Source organism: Bufo gargarizans, chromosome 1, assembly GCF_014858855.1.
Source record: "Bufo gargarizans isolate SCDJY-AF-19 chromosome 1, ASM1485885v1, whole genome shotgun sequence".
Lineage (NCBI taxonomy): Eukaryota > Metazoa > Chordata > Amphibia > Anura > Bufonidae > Bufo > Bufo gargarizans.
The window spans coordinates 472445499-472460560 of record NC_058080.1 but is presented as its reverse complement, the minus strand read 5'-3'; the positions used below and the strand labels follow the sequence as shown (position 1 = coordinate 472460560).

At 44.2% G+C, this 15062-nt stretch overlaps 1 protein-coding gene across 1 annotated transcript in view; it reads left to right on the top strand.

The window, feature by feature from the left end:
* The first annotated feature begins 2604 nt into the window (after positions 1-2604).
* Positions 2605-15062, top strand: part of LOC122932920 (glutathione S-transferase theta-1-like) — a 40601-nt gene continuing 28143 nt past the window's right edge. The window contains exon 1 of the mRNA XM_044287602.1: positions 2605-2747. Coding sequence (XP_044143537.1) covers positions 2633-2747 — 115 coding nt within the window. The 5' untranslated portion in view covers positions 2605-2632. The remainder of the gene's footprint in view (positions 2748-15062) is intronic.

Here is a 15062-nt window from a genome sequence, read left to right as displayed (position 1 = left end):
TATAGACCTTGCTGTATTTCTTCAATTGCAGGAATAGTATGGTAGGTTTATATATATATATATATATATATATATATATATATAGATATATATATATAGAAGAAAAATGGCGGCACTGACTACAATGGGAAAAATGGGTGCACGTTCCAGGGGAATCGACTTCTTACCCCAATCAATGAATCCAGAAAAAGGACGGCACTCCAGCTGGATGAAGGTGAGGTTATTCTTTATTCAACCATACGGTGCAACGTTTCGGCTGCAAAACTGAGCCTTTCTCAAGCAAAGGTACAAATCAAGTGACGGCAAATATATAAGTGAGTTAATCAAAGTGCAGATCATGTGATCACGCCACACCCAGTGGGCGTGTTACAAAAGTGACAATTACAAAAACATGATGAGATACAATGGTACAAGTGCATGATAGGGCAAATTAAATAAATTACATATATCTAGTATTTGCATACCTAACTGTAAGAACATCAATCAGGCATACATATTTAGCATTTGCATACTTGAGTGAAGGGACGGACCCATCGATCAGGTACATAAGAGAAGTAAACAATCGATGGATGCGTCCAGTGAATATAAAAACATACCGAGGGAGGAGCCAGGAATACAGGAGCCAGGAATACAGCTTATGCTCTCGATTTGGTGTTATGTCCCTTGAATAGGTATTTGTAATAATATATGCCCGCCTAAATGGATTACTTACAGTCCCGTCGGTCAGCCCGTTGTGGCGTCCCACTTCAGTGGGCTTACCTGACACTGTAAAGGGTATTGGTATATTTGATGTTAGCAAGTGGAGAGAAAAGGTCTCAGCAAGAGGTTTCAGCCTAATGATATGGCTGTGCTGGGTCTTGGCGTCTCACGCTGTGCTCAGTGTTGGCGGTTCATGTGATCCACTCTACATCTCGCGGGAACAAATTAGAATTGTATAATAATCATAAGTGTCAGATTTCTTTAAGGTTTGCTGAAGCGCTTCAGACTTATTGAATTTTCGTATGTTCTTTCTATTTCCACATTCGTTCAGACATTGAATATAGTCTATAATTACCACTACATTACATTGCCAGTACAAATTTCATTCTGGGGGCCTACTATATACCTACTTGCAAATATTATCATTCACATTTTTTCCAATCCCCCAAAAAAGAGTTTATATAGTAATAATATAGTAATAATATAAATAGAGATGAGCAAATTTCCGCTTATGAAATTCGTTCACACTTTGTTGGTTAAAGTTGAATTGTGCTATAGATTTCGTTAGCACGGACCATAACGCGATTCTATCATGGAATGCATAGCGGAATGCCTTTAGAGGCATTCCGTTATTCATTCAGTCATAATAGAAGTCTATGGGCTGCAAAACGGATCCGTCTTGTTTCCGTTATGCAGCGGAGGACTCTTTTAGAGGACTTCTTTTGAAGCATTCCATTATGCATTCCGTCATAGCATTGTGTTATGGTCTGTGGTAACGGAATCCATAAAGCAATTCACCTTTAACTAACAAACGAAGTGTGAACAAATGTCAAAATATGAAATTCTCTCATCTAAATATAATATAGTTAATTTATAGTTAATTTTTATGTACCCCAAAATGTTGCCGTTGAAAATAAGCAAATTTCAAACTCCACTTTAGCTACATTGATGGACAAATAAAAACGTTCTAGCACTTGAAATGTGACAATGGAAAAAAAAGCGTTAAAGGCTAGAAGGGGTTAATTCTAGGTAAGTTTCAAGAGGACAAGCACAGAGTAAGGCCATTTTCACACAGTCAGTGTGTGATTAGTTATTGATCAGGGATTTTCACCAGTGAACGTGAGCCAAAACCAGAAAAGGTGCACATGTTTTCATTATAGATTATACCTTATGTCTGTGGAGGCTCCAATCCTGATTTTGGGCTCACAATCACTGATGGAACTCACTTATCAAACACTGCCAAAAACCTTTATAAAGCAGCTTAAAAGAAATATTTCACCCCCCAAAAAAATAAAAAATCTGCCATTTAAAACCAGATATCAATACATCTCATTTTTCTAATTTCTTTTTATTTTCTAATTGAAGATTTATTCTCTTTCCTGAGCATGATTATGGGGATGGCCATCTTGCCTGAGCTGTTCTTAACAGCATTTTGAAAGCATTAACAAAATTGCTCTACGGCAGCCCCATGGGCCATAGACACATTCGTCTGGAGGGGATCCTTTTGACTTACATGGGAGAGTTTTCTAGGCATGCTCTGTGCAGAGGTCATTGTACAGGGAAAGAAGAGATAAGCTTTGACAATTACCTATTGTGAATGGTAGATCCTGTCTTATCTGTCATTCTAATCATTCCTGTAATGATATCACCTCTGTGTATAGATAAGCAGATAACTGCAGTAAAGAAATCCGTACAGACCAAGAAGTGGAAATTAAAAAAAACTTAATCAACCATTCTTTACAAATGTGTAGAATATAAAAACGTGATTTAAACAGTAGGTCATTTTCTGATGACACATCTCCTTTAAAACTCACCGATGAAGGGAGTGGTAATGTGTGTGCAGGGTTTTGTCTGGGTGGTGCTTGAAAAAAAATCATTTAATAGCTCCGTACAGGTGCACAGAGACTATCAGAAGCTTGGATCTCACTACAGTATGTCTGACCTGGAGCTTTACCTGGACCTGTTCTCCCAGCCCTGCAGATCTGTTTATCTCTTTGCAAAAGCTAACAAAATCCCATTTAAGCACCATGAGATGAAGCTGTTTGAAGGTTAGCTTGGCAATTCCTGCCCTTTGCCTCAGGAATAAGAGAAGTATACAAGTGTTATAGACTTTAGGCCTCCTGCACACGACCGTATGGCTTTTTCAGTGTTTTGCGGTCCGTTTTTCACGGATCCGTTGTTCCGTTTTTTGTTTCCGTTGTGTTTCCGTTTTTCCGTTCCATTTTTCCGTATGGCATATACAGTATACAGTAATTAGATTGGGCTGGGCATAACATTTTCAATAGATGGTTCCGCAAAAAACGGAATGGATACGGAAGACATCCGGATTCATTTCCGTATGTGTTCTGTTTTTTTTGCGGACCCATTGACTTGAATGGAGCCACGGAACGTGATTTGAGGGCAATAATAGGACATGTTCTTTCTTTCAACGGAACAGAAAAACGGAAATACGGAAACGGAATGCATACGGAGTACATTCCATTTTTTTTGTGGAACCATTAAAATGAATGGTTCCGTATACGGAACGCAAAAAACGGCCAGTAAACGGGGGGAAATACAGTTGTGTGCAGGAGGCCTTAGAAGCTGCAAAGTGATTCCATTTTCCACTCCTATAGGTCATCACTACAACTGGTATTATTACAAATTAGTGTCCTTTCTGCATTGAAGATGCACATTTAAGTTGGATTCTTTGTGTTGAGCATTTTTGACCTACATGTAAATGAGAGATTTTACGTGTATAGCTATAGTTGTCTAGTTATAGTTGTATACTGTATAGTTCTTTCATTAACAATTATTTTTAAGAAGGATAAAATGAACAATATGCACTATTTAATGTATTACAACAAGGAATGCCACAGAATTCTGTGAAAAACATGCCGTCCGTGGGTTAATCTTTAGCTGGAGCCATTCACTTTGGACTGTTTACTATATCTCTGTTGTAACAAGTGGAAAACAGACCCAGGGGCAGCATACAGTAGATTGCTGATAGTAGGAAAGTATTATAGTAAATGAGTTTACTCTTTACATTTGTTAGATGTGCCTTTATTCGTTTTCTAATGCTATGTTTATCCAACAGTATGTACAAAAGAGAATTCACAGTTAGCTATAACCAACCGTGCTAATATTAGATACATAGGGGCACATTTATTAAGACCAGCGCAGTCATGAGGAGTCACAGGCCTCTACCTAACTTCGGCGCATCCAGCGCCAGTTTTAAATGCAAGACAGCTTCTGAGCAGGAGAACGGAAAGGTTCGACGCTGATGTGAACTCAGCCTTAGGGCTCATGCACACGTATTTTCTTTCCGCTTCTGTTCCGTTTTGTATGCGGAACTATTCGCTTTAATGGGTCCGCAAAAACAATGGAATTTATTCCGTGTGCATTCTGTTTCCGTATTTCAATATTTCCGTTCCTCAAAAAAGTAGTGCATGTCCTATTATTGTCTACAAATCACGGTCCGAGGTCCCATTCAAGTCAATGGGTCCGCAAAAAATATGGAACGCACACAGAACACATCCATATTTCATCCGTATTTTGCGGATCCATACTGTAGAAATGCTATGACCAGCCCATATTGCTCATGTGTTTGGTGATTAATAAGTTACTGTTTCCGATCTGCGAAAAACGGATCACATAAGGAAACCATTCGGATATGTTTTGTGGAACAACGGAACGGAAGAGGACTTAAATCAGAGAAAAAAAACAGATATGGAACAACGGATCAGTGAAAAATGGACCGCAAAACAACAACATGAGCCCTAAGACATAAAATGTGCATGAGCCCTAAGACATAAAAAAATAAAAAAACATACATATGTAGTATCATTGCAATCATACTGACCCAGAGAATGAAGGGCACAGGTCAGTTTTGCCACAAGGGGAACGGCGTAGGGACAAAACCCATTTTTCCAATTCCAACACATTTTGAATTTTTTTCCCGCTTCCCACTGTATGCCATATTAAATGGTGCCATTAGAAATTACAGCAAAAAATAAGCCCCCATATGGATATGTAAATGGAACAAAAAAAAATTAGAGCTCTAGAAAGATAGGGACTAGAGTTGAGCGAACACCTGGATGTTCGGGTTCGAGAAGTTCGGCCGAACATCCCGGAAATGTTCGGGTTCGGGATCCGAACCCGATCCGAACTTCGTCCCGAACCCGAACCCCATTGAAGTCAATGGGGACCCGAACTTTTCGGCACTAAAACGGCTGTAAAACAGCCCAGGAAAGGGCTAGAGGGCTGCAAAAGGCAGCAACATGTAGGTAAATCCCCTGCAAACAAATGTGGATAGGGAAATTAATTAAAATAAAAATTAAATAAATAAAAATTAACCAAAATCAATTGGAGAGAGGTTCCATAGCAGAGAATCTGGCTTCCCGTCACCCACCACTGGAACAGTCCATTCTCAGATATTTAGGCCCCGGCACCCAGGCAGAGGAGAGAGGTCCCGTAACAGACAATCTGGCTTCATGTCAGCAGAGAATCAGTCTTCATGTCATAGCAGAGAATCAGGCTTCACGTCACCCACCACTGTAATAGTCCATTTTCATAAATTTAGGCCCAGCACCCAGGCAGAGGAGAGAGGTCCCGTAACAGACAATCTGGCTTCATGTCAGCAGAGAATCAGTCTTCATATCATAGCAGAGAATCTGGCTTCCCGTTACCCACCACTGGAACAGTCCATTCTCAGATATTTAGGCCCCGGCACCCAGGCAGAGGAGAGAGGTCCCGTAACAGACAATCTGGCTTCATGTCAGCAGAGAATCAGTCTTCATATCATAGCAGAGAATCAGGCTTCACGTCAGCCACCACTGCAACAGTCCATTGTCATAAATTCAGGCCCAGCACCCAGGCAGAGGAGAGAGGTCCCGTAACAGACAATCTGGCTTCATGTCAGCAGAGAATCAGTCTGCATGTCATAGCAGAGAATGAGGCTTCACGTCACCCACCACTGCAACAGTCCATTTTCATAAATTTAGGCCCAGCACCCAGGCAGAGGAGAGAGGTCCCGTAACAGAGGATCTGGCTTCATGTCACCAGAGAATCAGTCTGCATGTCATAGCAGAGAATCAGGCTTCACGTCACCCACCACTGCAACAGTCCATTTTCATAAATTTAGGCCCAGCACCCAAGCAGAGGAGAGAGGTCCCGTAACAGAGGATCTGGCTTCATGTCACCAGAGAATCAGTCTGCATGTCATAGCAGAGAATCAGGCTTCACGTCAGCCACCACTGCAACAATCCATTGGCATATATTTAGGCCTAGCACACAGGCAGAGGAGAGAGGTCCCGTAACAGACAATCTGGCTTCATGTCAGCAGAGAATCAGTCTTCATATCATAGCAGAGAATCAGGCTTCACGTCAGCCACCAATGCAACAGTCCATTGTCAGATATTTAGGCCCAGCACCCAGGCAGAGGAGAGAGGTCCCGTAACAGAGGATCTGGCTTCATGTCACCAGAGAATCAGTCTGCATGTCATAGCAGAGAATCAGGCTTCACGTCAGCCACCACTGCAACAATCCATTGGCATATATTTAGGCCTAGCACACAGGCAGAGGAGAGAGGTCCCGTAACAGACAATCTGGCTTCATGTCAGCAGAGAATCAGTCTGCATGTCATAGCAGAGAATGAGGCTTCACGTCACCCACCACTGCAACAGTCCATTTTCATAAATTTAGGCCCAGCACCCAGGCAGAGGAGAGAGGTCCCGTAACAGAGGATCTGGCTTCATGTCACCAGAGAATCAGTCTGCATGTCATAGCAGAGAATCAGGCTTCACGTCACCCACCACTGCAACAGTCCATTTTCATATATTTAGGCCCAGCACCCAGGCAGAGGAGAGAGGTCCCGTAACAGAGGATCTGGCTTCATGTCACCAGAGAATCAGTCTGCATGTCATAGCAGAGAATCAGGCTTCACGTCAGCCACCACTGCAACAATCCATTGGCATATATTTAGGCCTAGCACACAGGCAGAGGAGAGAGGTCCCGTAACAGACAATCTGGCTTCATGTCAGCAGAGAATCAGTCTTCATATCATAGCAGAGAATCAGGCTTCACGTCAGCCACCAATGAAACAGTCCATTGTCAGATATTTAGGCCCAGCACCCAGGCAGAGGAGAGAGGTCCCGTAACAGAGGATCTGGCTTCATGTCAGCAGAGAATCAGTCTTCATGTCATAGCAGAGAATCAGGCTTCACGTCACCCACCACTGCAACAGTCCATTTTCATAAATTTAGGCCCAGCACCCAGGCAGAGGAGAGAGGTCCCGTAACAGAGGATCTGGCTTCATGTCACCAGAGAATCAGTCTGCATGTCATAGCAGAGAATGAGGCTTCACGTCAGCCACCACTGCAACAATCCATTGGCATATATTTAGGCCTAGCACACAGGCAGAGGAGAGGTTCATTCAACTTTGGGTAGCCTTGCAATATAATGGTAAAATGAAAATAAAAATAGGATTGAATGAGGAAGTGCCCTGGAGTCCAATAATATATGGTTATGGGGAGGTAGTTAATGTCTAATCTGGACAAGGGACGGACAGGTCCTGTGGGATCCATGCCTGGTTCATTTTTATGAACGTCAGCTTGTCCACATTGGCTGTAGACAGGCGGCTGCGTTTGTCTGTAATGACGCCCCCTGCCGTGCTGAATACACGTTCAGACAAAACGCTGGCTGCCGGGCAGGCCAGCACCTCCAAGGCATAAAAGGCTAGCTCTGGCCACGTGGACAATTTAGAGACCCAGAAGTTGAATGGGGCCGAACCATCAGTCAGTACGTGGAGGGGTGTGCACACGTACTGTTCCACCATATTAGTGAAATGTTGCCTCCTGCTAACACGTTGCGTATCAGGTGGTGGTGCAGTTAGCTGTGGCGTGTTGACAAAAGTTTTCCACATCTCTGCCATGCTAACCCTGCCCTCAGAGGAGCTGGCCGTGACACAGCTGCCTTGGCGACCTCTTGCTCCTCCTCTGCCTTGGCCTTGGGCTTCCACTTGTTCCCCTGTGACATTTGGGAATGCTCTCAGTAGCGCGTCTACCAACGTGCGCTTGTACTCGCGCATCTTCCTATCACGCTCCAGTGCAGGAAGTAAGGTGGGCACATTGTCTTTGTAGCGTGGATCCAGCAGGGTGGCAACCCAGTAGTCCGCACAGGTTAAAATGTGGGCAACTCTGCTGTCGTTGCGCAGGCACTGCAGCATGTAGTCGCTCATGTGTGCCAGGCTGCCCAGGGGTAAGGACAAGCTGTCCTCTGTGGGAGGCGTATCGTCATCGTCCTGCCTTTCCCCCCAGCCACGCACCAGTGATGGACCCGAGCTGCGTTGGGTGCCACCCCGCTGTGACCATGCTTCATCCTCATCCTCCTCCACCTCCTCCTCATCCTCGTCCTCCTCGTCCTCCAGTAGTGGGCCCTGGCTGGCCACATTTGTACCTGGCCTCTGCTGTTGCCAAAAACCTCCCTCTGAGTCACTTCGAAGAGACTGGCCTGAAAGTGCTAAAAATGACCCCTCTTCCTCCTCCTCCTCCTCCTCCTCCTGGGCCACCTCCTCTTCCATCATCGCCCTAAGTGTTTTCTCAAGGAGACATAGAAGTGGTATTGTAACGCTGATAACGGTGTCATCGCCACTGGCCATGTTGGTGGAGTACTCGAAACAGCGCAACAGGGCACACAGGTCTCGCATGGAGGCCCAGTCATTGGTGGTGAAGTGGTGCTGTTCTGTAGTGCGACTGACCCGTGCGTGCTGCAGCTGAAACTCCACTATGGCCTGCTGCTGCTCGCACAGTCTGTCCAGCATGTGCAAGGTGGAGTTCCACCTGGTGGGCACGTCGCATATGAGGCGGTGAGCGGGAAGGCCGAAGTTACGCTGTAGCGCAGACAGGCGAGCAGCGGCAGGATGTGAACGCCGGAAGCGCGAACAGACGGCCCGCACTTTATGCAGCAGCTCTGACATGTCGGGGTAGTTGTGAATGAACTTCTGCACCACCAAATTCAGCACATGCGCCAAGCAAGGGATGTGCGTCAAATTGGCTAGTCCCAGAGCTGCAACGAGATTTCGCCCATTATCACACACCACCAGGCCGGGCTTGAGGCTCACCGGCAGCAACCACTCGTCGGTCTGTTGTTCAATACCCCGCCACAACTCCTGTGCGGTGTGGGGCCTGTCCCCCAAACATATGAGTTTCAGAATGGCCTGCTGACGTTTACCCCGGGCTGTGCTGAAGTTGGTGGTGAAGGTGTGTGGCTGACTGGATGAGCAGGTGGAAGAAGAGGAGGAGGAAGCCGAGAAGGAGGAGGTGGCAACAGGAGGCAAAGAATGTTGCCCTGCGATCCTTGGCGGCGGAAGGACGTGCGCCAAACAGCTCTCCGCCTGGGGCCCAGCTGCCACTACATTTACCCAGTGTGCAGTTAGGGAGATATAGCGTCCCTGGCCGTGCTTACTGGTCCACGTATCTGTGGTTAGGTGGACCTTGCTACAGATGGCGTTGCGCAGTGCACACTTGATTTTATCGGATACTTGGTTGTGCAGGGAAGGCACGGCTCTCTTGGAGAAGTAGTGCCGGCTGGGAACAACATACTGTGGGACAGCAAGCGACATGAGCTGTTTGAAGCTGTCTGTGTCCACCAGCCTAAATGACAGCATTTCATAGGCCAGTAGTTTAGAAATGCTGGCATTCAGGGCCAGGGATCGAGGGTGGCTAGGTGGGAATTTACGCTTTCTATCAAATGTTTGTGAGATGGAGAGCTGAACGCTGGCGTGTGACATGGTTGAGACGCTTGGTGACGGAGGTGGTGGTGGTGGTGTTGGTGGTACATCCCCTGTTTGCTGGGCGGCAGGTGCCAACGTTCCTCCAGAGGCGGAGGAAGAGGCCGAGGCGGCAGCAGCAGAATAGGCCGAGGCGGCAGCAGCAGAAGAGGTAGCAGGGGGAGCCTGAGTGACTTCCTTGGTTTTAAGGTGTTTACTCCACTGCAGTTCATGCTTTGCATGCAGGTGCCTGGTCATGCAGGTTGTGCTCAGGTTCAGAACGTTAATGCCTCGCTTCAGGCTCTGATGGCACAGCGTGCAAACCACTCGGGTCTTGTCGTCAGCACATTGTTTGAAGAAGTGCCATGCCAGGGAACTCCTTGAAGCTGCCTTTGGGGTGCTCGGTCCCAGATGGCGGCGGTCAGTAGCAGGCGGAGTCTCTTGGCGGCGGGTGTTCTGCTTTTGCCCACTGCTCCCTCTTTTGCTACGCTGTTGGCTCGGTCTCACCACTGCCTCTTCCTCCGAACTGTGAAAGTCAGTGGCACGACCTTCATTCCATGTGGGGTCTAGGACCTCATCGTCCCCTGCATCGTCTTCCACCCAGTCTTGATCCCTGACCTCCTGTTCAGTCTGCACACTGCAGAAAGACGCAGCAGTTGGCACCTGTGTTTCGTCATCATCAGAGACATGCTGAGGTGGTATTCCCATGTCCTCATCATCAGGAAACATAAGTGGTTGTGCGTCAGTGCATTCTATGTCTTTCACCGCTGGGGAAGGGCTAGGTGGATGCCCTTGGGAAACCCTGCCAGCGGAGTCTTCAAACAGCATAAGAGACTGCTGCATAACTTGAGGCTGAGACAGTTTCCCTGGTATGCATGGGGGTGATGTGACAGACTGATGGGGTTGGTTTTCAGGCGCCATCTGTGCGCTTTCTGCAGAAGACTGGGTGGGAGATAATGTGAACGTGCTGGATCCACTGTCGGCCACCCAATTGACTAATGCCTGTACCTGCTCAGGCCTTACCATCCTTAGAACGGCATTGGGCCCCACCATATATCGCTGTAAATTCTGGCGGCTACTGGGACCTGAGGTAGTTGGTACACTAGGACGTGTGGATGTGGCAGAACGGCCACGTCCTCTCCCAGCACCAGAGGGTCCACTAACACCACCACGACCATGTCCACGTCCGCGTCCCTTACTAGATGTTTTTCTCATTGTTATGGTTCACCACAACAACAAATATATTATTTGGCCCAATGTATTGTATTCAAATTCAGCGGGATATAAATTTGAGGCCTAGTATTTAGGCGCTGGGTGACCGGTATGGATTTAGTGACAGAATTAGACTTGGAAATGCACAGAAGCGTGTGTGTGAAGTTATTCTGAATGACCCTATGTGCACCTTCAATATGATCTACCCTTTTAGGGATAGATTTCAAATAGCTCTGATATAGCAGAAACGACTAAATTATGAAATTGCTAAATTGGGAATTGTATTTCAACCCAGAACAAAAAATGTGCTTTGACGGACACTAAATAACTTTCCCAGCCACAACAGGACAGCGGTAACGAGAGATTTAGCGGGATATAAATTTGAGGCCTAGTATTTAGGCGCTGGGTGACAGGTATGGGTTTAGTGACAGAATTAGATTTGGAAATGCACAGTAGCGGGTGTGTGAAGTTATTCTGAATGACCCTATGTGCACCTTGAATATTATATACCCTTTTAGGGATAGATTTCAAATAGCTCTGATATAGCAGAAACCACTAAATTATGAAATTGCTAAATTGGGAATTGTATTTCAACCCAGAACAAGAAATGTGCTTGAACGGACACTAAATAACTCGCCCAGCTACAGCACTAGGGACAGATTTAGCGGGATATAAATTTGAGGCCTAGTATTTAGGCGCTGGGTGACAGGTATGGGTTTAGTGCCAGAATTAGACTTGGAAATACACAGTAGCGGGTGTGTGTGAAGTTATTCTGAATGACCCAATGTGCACCTTGAATATTATATACCCTTTTAGGGATAGATTTCAAATAGCTCTGATATAGCAGAAACCACTAAATTATGAAATTGCTAAATTGGGAATTGTATTTCAACCCAGAACAAGAAATGTGCTTGAACGGACACTAAATAACTCGCCCAGCTACAGCACTAGGGACAGATTTAGCGGGATATAAATTTGAGGCCTAGTATTTAGGCGCTGGGTGACAGGTATGGGTTTAGTGCCAGAATTAGACTTGGAAATACACAGTAGCGGGTGTGTGTGAAGTTATTCTGAATGACCCAATGTGCACCTTGAATATTATATACCCTTTTAGGGATAGATTTCAAATAGCTCTGATATAGCAGAAACCACTAAATTATGAAATTGCTAAATTGGGAATTGTATTTCAACCCAGAACAAGAAATGTGCTTGAACGGACACTAAATAACTCGCCCAGCTACAGCACTAAGGACAGATTTAGCTGGATATAAATTTGAGGCCTAGTATTTAGGCGCTGGGTGACAGGTATGGGTTTAGTGCCAGAATTAGACTTGGAAATACACAGTAGCGGGTGTGTGTGAAGTTATTCTGAATGACCCAATGTGCACCTTGAATATTATATACCCTTTTAGGGATAGATTTCAAATAGCTCTGATATAGCAGAAACCACTAAATTATGAAATTGCTAAATTGGGAATTGTACTTCAACCCAGAACAAAAAATGTGCTTTGACGGACACTAAATATCTTGCCCAGCAACAACAGTACAGCGGTAACGAGAGATTTAGCAGGATATAAATTTGAGGCCTAGTATTTAGGCGCTGGGTGACAGGTATGGGTTTAGTGACAGAATTAGACTTGGAAATACACAGTAGCGGGTGTGTGTGAAGTTATTCTGAATGACCCAATGTGCACCTTGAATATTATATACCCTTTTAGGGATAGATTTCAAATAGCTCTGATATAGCAGAAACCACTAAATTATGAAATTGCTAAATTGGGAATTGTATTTCAACCCAGAACAAAAAATGTGCTTTGACGGACACTAAATATCTTGCCCAGCAACAACAGTACAGCGGTAACGAGAGATTTAGCAGGATATAAATTTGAGGCCTAGTATTTAGGCGCTGGGTGACAGGTATGGGTTTAGTGACAGAATTAGACTTGGAAATACACAGTAGCGGGTGTGTGTGAAGTTATTCTGAATGACCCAATGTGCACCTTGAATATTATATACCCTTTTAGGGATAGATTTCAAATAGCTCTGATATAGCAGAAACCACTAAATTATGAAATTGCTAAATTGGGAATTGTATTTCAACCCAGAACAAAAAATGTGCTTTGACGGACACTAAATATCTTGCCCAGCAACAACAGTACAGCGGTAACGAGAGATTTAGCAGGATATAAATTTGAGGCCTAGTATTTAGGCGCTGGGTGACAGGTATGGGTTTAGTGACAGAATTAGACTTGGAAATACACAGTAGCGGGTGTGTGTGAAGTTATTCTGAATGACCCAATGTGCACCTTGAATATTATATACCCTTTTAGGGATAGATTTCAAATAGCTCTGATATAGCAGAAACCACTAAATTATGAAATTGCTAAATTGGGAATTGTATTTCAACCCAGAACAAAAAATGTGCTTTGACGGACACTAAATATCTTGCCCAGCAACAACAGTACAGCGGTAACGAGAGATTTAGCAGGATATAAATTTGAGGCCTAGTATTTAGGCGCTGGGTGACAGGTATGGGTTTAGTGACAGAATTAGACTTGGAAATACACAGTAGCGGGTGTGTGTGAAGTTATTCTGAATGACCCAATGTGCACCTTGAATATTATATACCCTTTTAGGGATAGATTTCAAATAGCTCTGATATAGCAGAAACCACTAAATTATGAAATTGCTAAATTGGGAATTGTATTTCAACCCAGAACAAAAAATGTGCTTTGACGGACACTAAATATCTTGCCCAGCAACAACAGTACAGCGGTAACGAGAGATTTAGCAGGATATAAATTTGAGGCCTAGTATTTAGGCGCTGGGTGACAGGTATGGGTTTAGTGACAGAATTAGACTTGAAAATACACAGTAGCGGGTGTGTGTGAAGTTATTCTGAATGACCCAATGTGCACCTTGAATATTATATACCCTTTTAGGGATAGATTTCAAATAGCTCTGATATAGCAGAAACCACTAAATTATGAAATTGCTAAATTGGGAATTGTATTTCAACCCAGAACAAAAAATGTGCTTTGACGGACACTAAATATCTTGCCCAGCAACAACAGTACAGCGGTAACGAGAGATTTAGCAGGATATAAATTTGAGGCCTAGTATTTAGGCGCTGGGTGACAGGTATGGGTTTAGTGACAGAATTAGACTTGAAATACACAGTAGCGGGTGTGTGTGAAGTTATTCTGAATGACCCAATGTGCACCTTGAATATTATATACCCTTTTAGGGATAGATTTCAAATAGCTCTGATATAGCAGAAACCACTAAATTATGAAATTGCTAAATTGGGAATTGTACTTCAACCCAGAACAAAAAATGTGCTTTGACGGACACTAAATATCTTTCCAAGCAACAACAGTACAGCGGTAACGAGAGATTTAGCAGGATATAAATTTGAGGCCTAGTATTTAGGCGCTGGGTGACAGGTATGGGTTTAGTGACAGAATTAGACTTGGAAATACACAGTAGCGGGTGTGTGTGAAGTTATTCTGAATGACCCAATGTGCACCTTGAATATTATATACCCTTTTAGGGATAGATTTCAAATAGCTCTGATATAGCAGAAACCACTAAATTATGAAATTGCTAAATTGGGAATTGTACTTCAACCCAGAACAAAAAATGTGCTTTGACGGACACTAAATAACTTTCCCAGCTACAACAGGACAGCGGTAACGAGAGATTTAGCGGGATATAAATTTGAGGCCTAGTATTTAGGCGCTGGGTGACAGGTATGGGTTTAGTGACAGAATTAGACTTGGAAATACACAGTAGCGGGTGTGTGTGAAGTTATTCTGAATGACCCTATGTGCACCTTCAATATGATCTACCCTTTTAGGGATAGATTTCAAATAGCTCTGATATAGCAGAAACCACTAAATTATGAAATTGCTAAATTGGGAATTGTATTTCAACCCAGAAGAAAAAATGTGCTTTGACGGACACTAAATAACTTTCCCAGCTACAACAGGACAGCGGTAACGAGAGATTTAGCAGGATATAAATTTGAGGCCTAGTATTTAGGCGCTGGGTGACAGGTATGGGTTTAGTGACAGAATTAGACTTGAAAATACACAGTAGCGGGTGTGTGTGAAGTTATTCTGAATGACCCAATGTGCACCTTGAATATTATATACCCTTTTAGGGATAGATTTCAAATAGCTCTGATATAGCAGAAACCACTAAATTATGAAATTGCTAAATTGGGAATTGTACTTCAACCCAGAACAAAAAATGTGCTTTGACGGACACTAAATATCTTTCCAAGCAACAACAGTACAGCGGTAACGAGAGATTTAGCAGGATATAAATTTGAGGCCTAGTATTTAGGCGCTGGGTGACAGGTATGGGTTTAGTGACAGAATTAGACTTGGAAATACACAGT